Raw genomic sequence first — 17,484 nt, 5'->3', positions numbered from 1 at the left:
ATAATATATCAAACACTCAAACTGCCACCAGCAAACTGAACAAGACACACACACCCCTAAAAGTAACCAAACACTTAGGCTTCTTTCAGAAACTAACTGGATTCCTTATATATCTGAAAGCAGAGTATAGGCTGCCACCCACAGGCACACTTCCTTATGGAGAAGTACTAATTTTATTTCTCATTCAGACTTTAACAGTTAAAACTGCTGTTTCTAACTGCACTGTGCTAAGATGTATATGTTGTACAAACACCAGCTAACGCCATTTCATAAGCTAAGCAGTCTAAATGTGAGAAATGTCTTCTAGACCGATATTTGGAGTGAGTTTAATTTAGCATTCGGAATTTGGCACAGTGAATCAGATACACCTCCATTTTCCATAATGGGAACTCCACATTACAAATGCCAGTCAGATGAACTGCCACCTATATTATTCATGGGGACTCATGTGGCCCTTTCAATTATCATTCTGAGACCATGGAAGTATTTTATCCTCTTAGTCATGAATTTCACTTCCCTACCCAAATTCCAACATTAAACTTAAAGTCCACTGTTTAGCTTTATGAACTCTCAGGACTGTTGAATAATTTAAAACATACCTCAAATATATGCAATATTACCAAGCATCTAAAATACTTGTATCACCAACATCTCTCTGTTGCAGTACTACCAAGCATACTAATGTACTACTAAATGCACCAATATCAACATATATGTAGCTATAACACTACTAAGCACACTAATGTACCAATAATATCAACATACATGTAGCTACAATACTACCAAGCACAGTAATGCACCAGTATCAACATATATGTAGCTATAACACTATTAGGCACACTAATGTACCAATAACATCAACATACATGTAGCTGTAATACTACTAAGCACACTAATATACCAATAACATCAACATACATGTAGCTATAATACTACCAAGCACAGTAATGCACCAGTATCAACATATATGTAGCTATAACACTATTAGGCACACTAATATACCAATAACACCAACATACATGTAGCTGTAATACTACTAAGTACACTAATGTACCAATAACATCAACATACATGTAGCTACAATACTACCAAGCACAGTAATGCACCAGTATCAACATATATGTAGCTATAACACTATTAGGCACACTAATATACCAATAACACCAACATACATGTAGCTGTAATACTACTAAGTACACTAATGTACCAATAATATCAACATACATGTAGCTACAATACTACCAAGCACAGTAATGCACCAGTATCAACATATATGTAGCTATAACACTATTAGGCACACTAATGTACCAATAACATCAACATACATGTAGCTGTAATACTACTAAGCACACTAATATACCAATAACATCAACATACATGTAGCTATAATACTACCAAGCACAGTAATGCACCAGTATCAACATATATGTAGCTATAACACTATTAGGCACACTAATATACCAATAACACCAACATACATGTAGCTGTAATACTACTAAGTACACTAATGTACCAATAACATCAACATACATGTAGCTATAATACTACTAAGCACAGTAATGCACCAGTATCAACATATATGTAGCTATAACACTATTAGGCACACTAATATACCAATAACACCAACATACATGTTGCTATAATAGTACCAAGCACACTAACGTACCAATAACACCAACATACATGTAGCTACAATACTACCAAGCACAGTAATGCACCAGTATCAACATACATGTAGCTATAACACTTCTAAGCACAGTAATATACCAATAATATCAACATACATGTAGCTACAATACTACCAAGCACAGTAATGTACTAATATCATCAACATATGTGTAGCTACAATACTACCAAGCATACTATTGTACTTATATTGTCATAGGTTCATAGGTGATTACTTGGCTAATGGCACAAGAGCCTTTAAAAGCCTAGCCAATATTACTCAGGATATGACAGTATTATATCTTAATTCCCCAGTTATGTGATGCGGTAGTATCAGTGTAGTGGGTCTTTGGATGTTGGAGCCCTGAGTCATTTTACAGATGGGATCTGTCCATAAGGGATATGAGCAGTACGTTGGGAGTGAATTTACAGTTCAATAACTACGAAACAATAAAACCATCCAGAGTAAAGGTGTAGCTGTAAAACAACTAAAATTCCAAAAACAAAGCAGCTAATAACAATGTAAAACAGAAAACACCTTTAATAGCAGCAAAGCTTTTGGATAGTACACCGAGGAAGGAAACTTGATAACGGAAAGCTTTGCTGCTATTAAATGTGTTTTCTGTTTTATGTTGGTGTTAGCTGCTTTGTTCTTGGAATGAACTTACAGCTCACCATCCATTTATAGCAATTATTTTTGAAGAGAGTGATGGACTGGCTTTGTTTTATGAAGATGGGAAGTTTATTTCATAGACAAGGTAGCCTTTGAGATATGATTCGGACTCTCCAGCAACATACTTGTGCCTTCAATACTATCAAGCATGATAATGGACTCGTGTCAGCTGCAGCCTTTTTCATGTAATACTATCAGACATATTAATGTACTCAGACTGTCAACATACTTGTGCCTTCAATACTATCAAGCATGATAATGGACTCGTGTCAGCTGCAGCCTTTTTCATGTAATACTATCAGACATATTAATGTACTCAGACTGTCAACATACTTGTGCCTTCAATACTATCAAGCATGATAATGGGCTCGTGTCAGCTGCAGCCTTTTTCATGTAATACTATCAGACATATTAATGTACTCAGACTGTCAACATACTTGTGAATAGAAAACAACCAAACATGCTAATGTACTCATATCATCAGCAGCCTTGTTTTTATAAAACTACCAAGCATGCTAATGCACTCATTTCTTCAACATTAATAGACCATTTGCAGGCACAGCCCGGGTGAAGAAGTTCACAAAAAATAAAACAGAATAAGTTTACAAAGGCAGTAATCACAGAAGGCAGATAATCCCAGAGACAATAGATACAATATATAAATATTATTAACAGTGTAGAAAAACAAATGTAAATTAATTTTAGTAGTAAATATCAAAGGGAAGCAGGAGGATTAATGTAGAAGTGATGCAGGTGAGGATGGAGTTAGATTATGTATCCAGTGCAAAAGCACTTGCAGTCTGATTTTTAATGTAGGTGTCTTTTGAGTTAAGCTCTGAATATGGGGAAAGAGAAGACTTCTTATAGGTGAGGGGCAGATGGATTGCCAGTGTTTGGGTGCAGGAATGTAAAAGGAATTAACTCCCTACTTCATCTAGCCTCTTCTCTTCTCAACTTTAACTCCTTTTCTCTATTCTACTCTTTACTTCCTTGTACCTGCCACATATACCTTTATACCTCCCTCTCCCCTCATTTCCATAGCATATTCATTTATATCTTTATTAAAAAAAATTGATTGAATGGTTTATCTAATTGTATGTACTTAATGTGTGATATTTTCTAGACCTGCCAATTGTTATTTAACTTACTCCATGTACAGATATTCCCTAACTGTTGATTTCTTATGTTTCATGGTGGTTTTAATTTTTTACTCTAAAAAAAAACTGCGGTGGTGGTGCTGCGGTAGCATTGTCGCCTCACAGTAGGATGTTGTCCTGTTCGATTCTCAACTAGAGCGTCTTCTGTGTGGAGACATGCATGAATGGGTGTACCTTCGTTGAAGGTTGTGCATCAGGGCTGGCAACTCGGCACGTAAAAATCTACTGCCAAGCATTAGCGGACCGGAGTTCCTCTGTGGTGACCCCTAACCGGGAAAAGCCGAAAGACGCAACAACAACAACAACTCTTATTTTTATTTTTGATTTGATTTTTATTGTAAAAATATGTAATACTTTTGGAGCTTTTCTCCTCGGGTCTCCACTGAAAATGGGCCCCTAGCTCAGTTGGACTAACCCTGTTAACAAATGTCAATAAATAAATAGAATAAAATAAAATAAAAATAAAGGAATGGTTATTACAGTACAGCTTGGTTTGGGGAGTCTGAGGTTGTATGGATTGGTATTATCATGGAGTTTTGTTGCAAAAGGTGGGAAGGCACATGGTTTAAGTAGTTTGACAAGAAGAAACAATAGAAGTAGCTCAGCTTTGAAGAAGACAGGTAGCCATTTGGCTTTAGAGAAAGTAAATCAATGGTTTTCCTGAGGAGAGGAAATGTAAAAGAACGGGTAGACTTTGTTATCAGTGCACTGTAGAGTGGGTGATTTTTATAAGCTGTGGCTATGATGGGGTGCCCCTATTCAAGCTGAGCAAGGAGGACTCATTTGTTTACTGTAGCTGTAGCTGGTCTGTAGAGAAAGAGAGATATTTTCTAAGACCAGAATAAAAAATAACTGATCTATTTACTGATGTTTTCTTAATGGTGTTGGATGTTAAGTGATTGGTCTAGATGTAAACCTAAGTATTTAAAGGATGTCATTGTTTCTACTGGGGAACCGTTGATGTCTTCAATTTTGAGTTTCGTTAAGCTTTTGTGAGATTCCTAATATTATACATTTTGTTTTGGAAAGGTTTAGGAGTAGCTTATGGCTGTTTAGCCAAGAGTTAAGGGAGTGGAGGTCAGACTGAAGATGAATTTGAATAGCTGAATGTTAGGGAATGAGTCAAAAGATAAATATGTCATTTGCATAAAGTGTGTTAGGAAGGTTAGAAAGATCAGAGGGTAGTTTGTTAATGAGTAAAAATAACAGAAAGGTGAGGATGGATCTCTGGGGTACTCCTCTTTTAAGGGGTGGTGCAGGTGATAGGAATTAGCCTATTTTGACTCTGAAACACCTGTTTGTTAAGGAATGTTGGATCCACGTGTCAAGTGTTGGAAATAAATCCAGTTTATTGCTAAGAGTGAAGGAGCAGGAAATGGCACATAAGATTAAAAGTTTTGGTAAGGTCAGTAAGTCCTGAAAGAGTTAAAGAGATCCTTTATCCATGTTGAGAAGGATCTCATCTGTAAGTGATCATGGTGTTGTCATTGTACATTAGCCAATCAGGTTCCATACTGTTTAAGTGTGTGGAGGTAGTACTGTTGGATATAAGGAGACAGTTGTAGACTAGTTTTTTAAATATTTGCCCATGTGTATGGAGGATTTTCTGTCTGAGGCTGCTTGTGAAGGGATTTAACAAGAACATTTTTCCATATGTCAGTTGTATTTTGAGTTAAGCATAGGTTATAGATATGCAAAAGAGGTGTGGTAAGGAAGTCTTAGCCAAGTGATATAAACAAAAAGAATAGGATCTCTGGACCAGGAGGTGCATCGCATCCAGGAGAATGTTTTCCAGTACAGGGTCAAGATCCTTGTGTGTAATTTTCTTAAAACAGAAGAGGAGTATAAAGGATGGCAGGTAAACTAAGGGAGACATAGAGGTTGCAGTACTAGGTAGTTGGCTGAATTCCTTGAAAAAGTCAGAGGTTGACAGTTAGCCTGGAGATGTCTAGATGTTGATAGGGGTGGAGGTGGAATCAGTGGATTTTAGGCATGTGAAAAGATTTACTTCCTGCCAGAATGTCTGTGTTTGCCTAGCACAGCAAGCTCTTCACTTGAAAAATACTTATTTTTATGCCTGTGCATGGCTTTCTTAGCTAAGTTACATAGAGCGGTAAAGGCATTACAATTTTCTGATGATGGTTTTTAATCCATGAAGACCATGCTTTGTCCCTAAGTTTGAGCACAGCTTCAGTTCAGTGGTTAGCTGGGGGGGGGGGGGTTGCTGTACTTGAAAAGCCACCATCTGAGAGGGAAAAAAATGTCTTGAAGTTGAAGGAGAGTATGTGTAAGCGTTGTTGCAGCTGAGGTGGGGGTTCAGAAAGTTGGCAATGGGAGACCAGTTAAAAGTTGATAGGTATTTTCTCTTATTTTTTGGTTGTCTTTATTGGTGGTGTAACTGGATCTGATAGTAAGTAGTTTGGTTGGCAGTTTCAGTGACTGGTGGACAATTTAGAAAGTTATTGGGAAGTGGTCACTGAATGTGGATGGAAGAACAGATACACTGGAGATGATGGGAGGTTGTTGTGATCAGCAGGTCCAGGAGCGAGTGGTTGTTGATTTGGAGATTTGGATGAGTAGTGGCACTGACTAACTGCATAAGGCGCGATATTGGCTAGGAATTTAGCTTCTACATTTCTAAAGGAACCTAGGTAGTTTAGGTTTAAATCACCTAGAATTACAATATTTTTATAGTTGCAGATAAAAGAGGTGATATTAAAAATATGGGATTTAAATTTCTTAAAAGTTGCCAGAGGAGGAAAGTAGGTAACTGCTATTAGATGGTGACTGTTCTTACATGAGGGCACTTTTAGAAATATCCAGTTGGGTTCAGTATCTAAGGAGGCATTTACTTGATTAATGATACTTGGCAGAAGGTTGTTTTTATAAAGAATGAGAGTGCCTCCATCTTATCCACTGCCAGGTCTGGTATCTCGGAGGTATTTGTAGGAAGGAAGTAGATGCTGAAAATTAGGGTTGCTTTGTTTCACCATTTTTCAGTGACAGCTGTTATGTCAGGGAAGCTGTTGCAAGGAAGGTGTTTATCTGATCATTTATTACAGATTTGTTGTGCATTAATTAATACATAGGAGACAGTGGCGGATGTGGGAAATGTTATGGGTATGATGTGGTGGGAGGGGCCTGGATTGGATTCAATGTTGGCTGTGAGGAGGAGTATAAGCAGGAATGGGGTGAATTTATACAGGTGTTTATAAAGAATGTTTTGATTTATGGCCTCAGGTCAATCCTCAACAATTGCAAAGTGGGTTAAAATGAGCAACATCATTCTTTTAGTGACCAGTGCATTTTTGCATAGTTTGCAGTAAATGTCTTATGTTGTCCAGAGGTATCAACATCCAAGTGCTTATAATTATTTTCCCGCCTTACCTGATAAGTATGAAAGGACTTCAAGTTTTATCATTATGGTGATCTGTGTAATGCTATGTTTACAAGTTGGAATAAAACATATTCTGACTATAAATGCTGCACTATATATATATATATATATATATATATATATATATATATACATGTATATATAGAGAGAGAGATATATATGGGTCTACTTCAGTCGATCGACCACCCACTTATCCAACACCCAGTTGCCCGAGATGACAAGACCGACACCTTCAGAAGACCAACATCCGGAAGACCAACATTTCACGCAAAGTAAGTAACTGCTTGGCCATCCTAATTAAATTAACTAAAGTAAGCAAAACTAAACCCACTGATGTGGGGGACTTGCCCCCCCTCACCCCCCATGTGGGGGGCTTTGCCCCCCAAACCCCTAACTAAATATACCAACTCCGAGCACACACTACTGCAGGGGTAAGGGGCAAAGTTCAACAGGATGGCCAAGTGGTTACTTACTTTGCATGAAACGCCAGTCTTCCAGATGTCAGTTTTCTGAAGGTGTCGATCTTGTCGCCTCCTTCAACTGAGTGTCAGGTAAGTGAGCTGTTGGTCTACTGAATTAGACCCATATATATATATATATATATATATATATATATATATATATATATATATATATATATATCTTGTTAGACTCTTGTTTATTTGAAACATTTTTTCTTGAGTGTCTATTGAAAAACAGCTGTGGCCCTCATATTTACTAAGTCATTAAAACAAAGCAGAATTAAATATATGCATATATTCATACTGGGTTATAGCAATTTGTTGAGCTGTTAGTCATCAGCAACGGCTTGAAAAATCCCATGCACTGACTCCCAATTTGTTGAAACTTGGAAGTGGGCTTTAACATGAGTTAGGGGGCACAAATTCAACGCCTTCCCTTCCCCCTGTTCTTCATCCATTCAGTGGATTGGGAGTTGCTTAATGGCTTTAATTCACCCATGATTTGATAAACCAAATCTCAGAGAAATCTTGAGAAACTGTATATACCTACATGCATGCATACATGCCTGTCTGCTACTGGTTCTTCTAGTCTCTGTTGGTGAAAGATGCTGCCAGTTAGTGTAAAACTCCAAATCCATCCCTGACAAGCTACCCATGGTCTTACATAAATATGTCTAACTCCCATCTGTCCAGCTTTGTGACACAGGTAGATAAAGTTCTGACTGCTACCCAGACAACCCCAGATTTAATTAGTAGTTCAAGTGTTGGAAGTGCCTGTTAGGAAGGGTACAGCTGGCCAGCATATACCGACACCCATTCTTGGAGAAAAGACATACTGGTCTTGGTCAGCTGATTGTTTCTGTGAAAACAGAGACTTCTATGGCACCACAAACTGCATTAGTCCTAAGTCAGTGATGGTATCCCTCAAAGATATGTATGCATGCGAACATGTACACATGAGGGTACAGGATGCGCCCACATCGATAGAAGTGCTCACATTGGCTACCAGGTCAGGATTTTGGCCATAACATATACTCCCTCTTTGCTGGGATGCCAGTGAAGGCACAGACCACTGCCATAACTGCAAGTATGATTGGCACCCCTTCCCAGCCAGCTCTTACTCTCACTGGGACTCTGATAAATATCCAGGATGGGGTAACAAATAGGCGAGGCACAGAAGGGGAGACACAATAGTTTACAGGCATGGAGGTAAAAGCACCTAGAAATTCCAAACTCCCATGTAAATTATTTTATGACAAGAATTACTATGCCAGCAGTGTGAACTATTACAAAGAACTTCTCATGCCTCAATATTTTCACTCCATTTGCTTGAATTAAAGAAAGACAAAAGCATTATAAAACATACTTAGCAGTATACATATTAAGTCCCAAATTTGTCCTGATGTGTAACATGATGGCTCAGTGGTTAATATATCTGGTTCTGTACTTCGGGATCTGGGGTTCAATCCTCAACTCCTGTCTCTGTCTGTTTGGAGTTTGCATGTTTACTCCATGTTTTCTTGAGGTATTTCAGTTTTCTCCAACTTTCCAAAAAACATGATGACCGGTCAGCTATATTAAAGCGGCTATAAATACTTCAGTTACTCTTGTTCTTGTGTCGCAACTAATGGCTGAAAAGTGTCCATAATTACTAGTCTAGTTCTCTAATTAACAAATTAATAAATTAATTAAAAACATGTAAACATGCCCCTAATTAGCCATACCTATAATCTGTATCTTTAATAGTGTCTATAAAGGGAGATGGCACCACTGTTAACCAGTGTCTAGGCTAGCTATAAGGGGTTAAACGGGTTAATTAATTATACAGTTTGTATACATGGCTGATTCGATGGAAATGCAGTTCCACAAGTAGGCATAGCTATTAAGACTTTGCAGGCGTGTAATGTAGACTGCTTACATTATGCCAATGCCAGTGAATCGAGAGAAGAGTGCTAGTAATACAACAGCCAGTGTAGATCCATTCCCTCCCAGGACTGGACCTTTAAACTAGGAATAATAATCAAACCCTGATCGCAAACACAGTAGACAGGAACTCTTCTACTGACCTGGGTCATCCTCTTCATCTCCTTTCACTTTTTTATTTTTCTTTACTTTTATTTACATGATACCACTTGTATGCAGTTTCATATTTGTATGATCATGTGGAAAATGGCTTGTTCACTACCCACATTATAAGAAAATTGTTCTAATGGGGGTATGAGCCCCCCCAAAAAATGATACATTATGGCCTGTCCAATTTTTGGAAATGAGATTGGAAACAACGTATCTGTGCAAAACATTTAATTTAAAATGTGTAGATCATGCATGCAGGTGCAGGTTCTTTCTGCTTTATATTTGATACTTACTGCAGACCCATGAATTCCTCGAAGACCATCTGTTCCAGGTTTGCCTGGTGGGCCTTGAGCACCTACAGGACCTGTCTTCCCTGGGGAGCCTTTTGTGCCAAGTTCTCCCTGTTAAAATACAAACAAAATAAAGATTCAATTACCTAGTCAGTCAGCTTTAGCTGTCTGTGCTGTAACATGCTTTTGCTTGGACATAATCAGTTAATTACATGTGAAGTGACATTTCCCATCACACATACCTAAAATGCACTCAGCATAAAACAGCCTTAAGACAGTTTGTGCAAAGCAGTGCTACAGACAAATGTTATGGCTGTAAAATTCTGTCACCATTAGTTGTCCTGCAGCCTGCAAACAAGATCAGTGTTTAACAAGAGGTGAAGACAATGTATAAATAAGATAGCTTGATGTCAATGCAAAGAACATTAAAATATATGGGCCTAGGACTCCAAGTTCTAGGGCTAAGAAAATCAGTGGAGAAAGAAGTCATGTTTGAAGTCAGAAAGAAACTAAATAGGAGAGTTAGTATATGAGCTATTACACTTACTGACAAGGGTCAGTCCAATCAACATAGCAACAGGAAAGGACAACAGGAGGCTGCAGTTTACAAGGAAGGGATTTCTAATATGCATGTTGGGGGCAATGCAGTTCTCAGTGAATAGCCATATGAGCAGTGTGTCAGATTCTGGAATGCCTCTTTGCCATGATGCTTAAAAAGTAAAACGAGGTACAGAGGAAGTCATTCATAATGAGGAGATTCTGCATACAGAAGCACATAAGTAAGTATTGCAGGAACTCGTGTATTCTACAGAGCAGAATGGGGGCAGAGACTAGACCAAAACCACATTTCAGGTACAGTTTCTCTGTCTGTAAAAGAAAAGGGGAAGAAAATCAGGACATAAGTATTTATTTATGTAAATGTTGTTGTTCATTTCATCCCCACTAGGTCAGAGGCCTGTTTTTCAACAGAGACCAACCCAGTGTGGCATTCTTACTGACTGTGAAAATTTGGCCCAGGCATCTTGAGATTTCTCCCAAGTGCTATGGAATATTTTACAGCCATTTGAGGACTTACCAACTCAGTTGGATAACACCTTGGTTCAATGTTTCTTCTGAAGTATGACGCACTCAGAAGTGCAGCACCCCCTTATGCTGTATTGCATTGCCAGTACTGGAAAACTGATAAAAGCCCCTGGGGTAGAGATAGTACCCTTAGCCTTCTGATATTCCAGCACCAAAGGCAAGAGTGCGACCTGTTGAGCCACTCACATTAAATAAATAAAATATGACTTCTGAGATAAAAGTTTCGGAAAGATGTATGGAAATATTTCTTTGCAGAAAGGGTAGTAGATGAATAAAAAACATACCATAGTAGAAACTGAGAGCAAAACCTGCCCAGAATTTCAACAGCATATGACGCTGACACAAAGATACACAGGCAGATGAACTGATGTTGCTAGACATATTCCTTAAACCTAATTTAAGACTAATTAACATCAGTGTATAGGGAAGGGGCAGGAACCCATGTGACAAACTAGGTGAGGCACAGCCTTTTTCTGCTGAGAAAATCTGAATTTTTTTCATACTATGGCTGGCAATTCATAACATTTTTTGATGCTATTTTCATAGTGTACCAAAATTTAATTGGGCTTTTACTGCATATTTCACCTGCTAGATGACAAGAGTGTTTATATTTTGTAGTTGACTGCTCAAAAATTATTCATGCATCAAAATACTGAAAGATTCACAATTAAATAATGTAATTTGTCAAAATGTACCTAAGTATTGGAAGACACCATCGATTTATGTTGTCGATTCACATGCAAGAAAAGCAAAGTGGGAACCGTGCCTGCAACAAATATCTCTGCATCCCTCATCAGCACTAAAGCCATACCATGTATCACTCTGCAAACAGCTCCTGAAGCATATAACAAAATGAGCCGGCCCAGCTGTAGTCATACCCATTAATAACAATAGCAAATTTGGTTTGTAGTCTCTTCGCTCAAAATAAATACATCTTACAAGCTTTGTTATAGTTCGTTTTCTGTTCGAGGAATATATTTGCTATTTTATTTTGTTGGCCAGTTAAAATAAATTGGAGTTGAAAGCAACTTTCACCACTGCAGTTTAATGCATAACACATATGGCATCAAATCTGGTATGAAAAAGAAAATCGACAAATGAAACAACAGTCTTGTGTGACAGTATGAAAGTCAATCATTGTGTAAGATAGTGGCACTAATACAGACTTTTGAAAAGTAAATTTTCGATACAGATAAGTTTTAATAGAAAGGTTTTGCACAGGAAATGAGGTTTGGAACAGAACATTTTGTCCTGGGACATCTTCAAGTGGGGCTAGATACATAGGTTAGCAGGACTTATGAGAATAAGGGGAGGATTGGTTTAATTGGGATGAAGGAATGTTTGGGAGGAAATGAGGTAAGGTTAGGGTGGGGCTTAGAGAGTTTTTGTCAAATGTAACTGAGGTAGGAGTCACATTTTTGGCATGAACTTGCTACCCCCCCCTTTTATTAGTGGGTTTGTGGTTATTTCAGTTTGGGAAGATGGAAGGTGGAGAAGAGGGGCAGGCTTGCCCTCTTCTGTTCCCCCTTTGGTGTTGGATGTACACTTCAATAAGTTGAGAAGGTAAGTGAGTGGTTGCTCTGTTGGATACATTAATAAGCAAGCTGAGCTGCTTATTTGAATGGTGGAGTAATTCAATAAATTGAAGGTGAGCGGGTAACGCTGCCTTGTTAGTGCAAAGATAAGTGAGCAAGTGGGGGATGCTGCTTTTCAAGGGTGAGTGGTTACACTGCTCTTATGGTTATTTTATGTTTTCTTTCATGGATGTTATTATCACCTGTGTCATGTTTTTGGTTGAAATTTATAATTATCAGTTAACAATCATGTTTTTGGAAGTTTAACAAAGGTTGTCAAATGTCATTCGGTGTTGTGTGTTTATTGAAGTGGAACAGGACAAAAAGAAGATAGGCTTTTGCTCCAGTAATTATAATATAGAGAGTACAGCATTTAAATGAATTTATTATGATTAATTGCATCTCACATAGTTGAGATGCAACTGACTGTAACAATAATTAAAAGTAAGTTTAATCACACATCCAGAACATCACTACATATATATCATTATACATGCTATAGCAATTGCTACTGCAGGGGTCAATACCCCCTGTTTCCTTGGATGCTAGGGATTTTCTTCCACTCTCACTATCTTTCTCCTTATGTATGTATGTATGTATGTATGTATGTGTAAAATAATTAATTTAAATGCTTCAAGGCAGGTTATAAAAACCTCAGCTGATTGTAGCACAAACTATCAAACTCAAACAATCAACAAAAGTCAGTGCAAACAAAGCAATTAGCAATTAAAAAGTTTTGACATTAACTAAAGTGGCAAACACATTAGTATGCATAAACCTAATGAAATAATACATAAAACTAAACAGAAAATGACTGGAATCTCTTGTTCCTTACACAAGAATAATAAAAAGTACCACCCACATAAAACAAATCAAAACAGTGCAAATGAACATCTCCCCCTCATCCACAAATTAGAAGGATACTCCTTTGCAACCCTTAACTTCAATATGCTTACTCTTAGGGTGGCACAGTGGATAGCATTGTTGCCTCACAGCAACAGGTTTCCCAGTTTGATTCTCAGCTTGAAAACCTTCTGTGCAGAGACTGTATGTCCTCTCTGTGTTCACATGGGCATCCTGCAAGTGCTCTAGTTTCCTCTCACATTCCAAAGACATTCAGTAGGTGGATTAGACACTCTAAATTGGCCATAGATAAGATTGAGCACATGAGTGTGTGGTGAGGATGAATTACCATTTCAGGGCTAGCTACCCGGCAGTGTAAACCTTGGCTCTAGATGACTGTAACTGTTGAAATTACTCCCCAACCCCATATGCAAAAAATAGGGAAAAATAACTTGTGGATGGATGGATGGATTAGGTCATGTAACATAGTCAATGACTAAGAAGTGCCACATGTAAATGACACAACACTGCAGCACACAGCCTGCTCCATTGCACAACATGTACATGTAATGAATCCGATCTCACAGAATTAGTTCTGACAAGCTGGGATAAGCATTATCCAACTTAAATGCACCTCATGGAAGCATCATATAAGAATAAGGTATTATTAGAATGAGGCAAGGCAAACAGACACATGGCCAGAACCACATATATCAATTACGTTAAAGACAATGGGTGATTAACAAATGCTTTAGTTGCACAATGTGTATTTTCTACAACATTATAATAAGTTAGTTATAGGTGGGTAACAGGGCAGTATTCCATTTCATAAAGTGATACACTGTACATGCATCATGTGATCCTCCTGCAGTACTTTAATGTGTATGCAGTATTGGAAGTTTCTGCACAGTCTATACTGTATAGAAAGATCCTGCTGTTGTACATATTATGTGCAGCCTGGACAATCCCGGTAGTGGTACACAGTACATACAGTATGGAAAGTTCCTGTAGTGGTACACAGTATGTACACCATAGGAAGTTCCTGTAGTAGTACACAGTACATACAGCATGGGAACTTCCTGTAGTGGTGCACAGTATGTACACTATAGGAAGTTCCTGTAGTGGTACACAGTACATACAGTATGGGAAATTCCTGTAGTGGCACACAGTATGTACAGTATAGGAAGTTCCTGTAGTGGTACACACTATGTACAGCATGGGAAATGCCTGTAGTGGGAATGCAGTATATTCAGTATAGTGGTTCCTGCAATGGTATACAGTATGGGAAATTCCTGCAGTGGTACATACTGCATACAATGTGGGCAGTCCCTGTAGTGGTACATAGTACATACCATATGGGAAGTTCATGCTGTGGTACACATTATGTACAGCATGGAAAATTCCTGCAGTGGTAGATAGTAACATGCAGTACTGCAGTGCAGTTCCTGCTGTGGCACATGGTCTGTACTGCATGGAAATGTGCTGCTATTGTACACAGTATGTGCAGCATGGGCAGTCCCTGTAGTGGTGCACAGTACATGCAGTATGGGAAGTTCCTGCTGTGGTACACAGTATGTACAGTATAGGAAGTTCCTGTAGTGGTACACAGTACATACAGCCTGGGATGTTCCTGTAGTGGTACATAGTACATGCAGTACTGCAAGTTCCTGCTGTGGCATGTGGTCTGTACTGTATGGAAATGTGTTGTTTTTGTACGCAGTATGTGCAGCATGGGCAGTCCCTGTAGTGGTGCATAGTACATGCAGTATGGGAATTTCCTGCTGTGCTACACAGTGTATACAGTATAGGAAGTTCCTGTAGTGGTACACAGTACATGCAGCCTGGGCAGTCCCTGCATTAGCACATAGTACATGCAGTATGGGAATTTCCTGCTGTGGTACACAGTATATACAGTATAGGAAGTTCCTGTAGTGGTACACAGTACATACAGCATGGGGAATCCCTGTAGTAGTACACAGTACATATGGTATGGGAAATTCATGCTGTGTTACACACTATGTACAGCATGGGAAATTCCTGAAATTGTACACATTATTTACAGTATAGGAAGTTCCTGTAGTGGTACACAGTACATACAACCTGGGCAATCCCTGTAGTGGTGCATAGTATATACAGTATGGAAGTTTATGCTGTGGTACACATTATGTACAGCATGGGAAATTCCTGTAGTGGTACACAGTACATACAGCATGGGTAGTCCCTGTAGGGGTACATAGTGCATATAGTATGAGAAGCTCATGCTGTGGTATATACTATGTCTCTCTCTCTCTCTTTCCTGTTCATGCACCACGTGATATATTGAGCAATGAACACCTTTCACCGCCTGTTGTTTCTGTAGCAGTTATGAGTTTTACAAGCTCAGATTGCTAGCCCAAGGCCCAACCCTCCTTGAAGGATGCACCACACAATGTTGCATGCACACACTCACACCTAGGTCCAATTTAGAGTACCTAACCCATCTACTGCATGTCTTTGGAATGTGGGAGGAAGCCAGAGCACCCAGTGGAAACCCACACAAATTCAGGGAGGCCATTCAGATTCCACACAGAAGGCACCCCAGCTGAGAACCGAACCAGAGAACCTCTTGCTGTGAGGTGACAATGTTAACCACTACACCACTGCACCATCCTACACATGCACTATGTACAGCATGGGAAATTCCTGCAGTGGTACGCAGTATGAACAGAATAGGAAATCCCTGTAGTGGGTACACAGTACATACAGCCTGGGCAGTCCCTGTAGTAGTACATATGGTATGGGAAGTTCATGGTGTGTTACACACTATGTATAGCATGGTAAATTCCTGCAGTGGTACACAGTACATAAAACACGGGGAATCCCTGTAACAGTAGACAGTATTTACAGTATAGGACGTTCCTGTAGTGGTGCACAGTAAGTACAATACTGGAAGTTTTTGTAATGGTGTACGATACATACAGCATGAGAAGTTCCTGGTGTAGTATACAGTACATGCAGCATGGGAAGTTCTTGCTATTGTACACAGTACATACAGGATAGGAAATTCCTGAAGCGGTACACAGTATACACAGTATATTGTGTACCACTACGGGTACACAGTATGTACAGTATAGGGCATTCCTGTAGTGGTATACAATACAAAAGCACTGGAAGTTCCTGCTGTGCTACATAGTATGTATAGTGTAGGAAGTTCTTGTAGTGGTACACAGTATGTACGGTACATGAAGTTACTGTAATGGTGTACAGTACGTACCACATTAGAAGTTTGTTCCTGTTGTGAAACACATTACATACAGCATGGGAACTTCCTGCTGTGGTGCACAGCATGAGCAGTCTAGGAAGCTCCTTTAGTTGTATACAGTATGTACAGTGTGGGAAGTTCCTGCTGTGGTACACAGTACATACAGGATAGGAAGTTCCTGTAGTGGTACATAGTACGTACAGCATGGGACGTTCCTGCTGTGCTACATAGTATGTACAGCATGGGAAATTCCTGAAGTGGTACACAGTTTCTACAGCATGGGAAATTCATGTAGTGGTACACAGGATATACAGCCTGGGAAGTTCCTGTAGTGGCACACAGTACTTACAGTATGGGAACTTCATTCTGTGGTACACACTATGTACAATATGAAGAATTCCTGTAGTGTTACACAGGATGTACAGTATAGGAAGTTCCTCTAATGGTATACACTACATACAGCATGGGAAGTTCCTGTAGTAGCACACAGTATGTAGAGCATACAACGTTCTTGTAATGGTATACAGTATATACAGCATGAGACATTCCTGCAGTAGTACACAGTATGAACAGTGTAAGATGTTCCTATAGTGGCACACAGTACATAAAGCCTGGGATGTTTCTGTAGTGGTACATAGTACTTACAGTAATGGAAATCCATACTGTGCTACACAGTATGAACAGTGTAGGAAGTTCCTGTGTAGGTACACAGTACCTACAGCATGCAAAATTCCTGTAGTGGTACACAGTATGTACAGTATAGGAAGTTCCTGTAGTGGTACACAGTACATACAGCCTGGGATGTTCCTGTAGTGGTACATAGTACATGCAGTACTGCAAGTTCCTGCTGTGGCATGTGGTCTGTACTGTATGGAAATGTGCTGTTTTTGCACGCAGTATGTGCAGCATGGGCAGTCCCTGTAGTGGTGCATAGTACATGCAGTATGGGAATTTCCTGCTGTGCTACACAGTGTATACAGTATAGGAAGTTCCTGTAGTGGTACACAGTACATGCAGCCTGGGCAGT

At 39.1% G+C, this 17,484-nt stretch overlaps 1 protein-coding gene across 1 annotated transcript in view; it reads right to left on the bottom strand.

Moving 5' to 3' along the window:
• Nucleotides 1-17,484, bottom strand: part of COL5A3 (collagen type V alpha 3 chain) — a 1,727,233-nt gene that overhangs the window by 424,895 nt on the left and 1,284,854 nt on the right. Inside the window, exon 55 of the mRNA XM_044084684.1 lies at nucleotides 9,720-9,827. Coding sequence (XP_043940619.1) covers nucleotides 9,720-9,827 — 108 coding nt within the window. The remainder of the gene's footprint in view (nucleotides 1-9,719; nucleotides 9,828-17,484) is intronic.

The sequence above is a fragment of the Protopterus annectens genome, chromosome 9.part0 (genome assembly GCF_019279795.1).
Source record: "Protopterus annectens isolate FY-2018-M chromosome 9.part0, PAN1.0, whole genome shotgun sequence".
Classification (NCBI taxonomy): Eukaryota; Metazoa; Chordata; order Ceratodontiformes; family Protopteridae; genus Protopterus; species Protopterus annectens.
The sequence above is the reverse complement of the archived record's forward strand: the minus strand, read 5'-3'. Positions and strand labels throughout refer to the sequence as shown.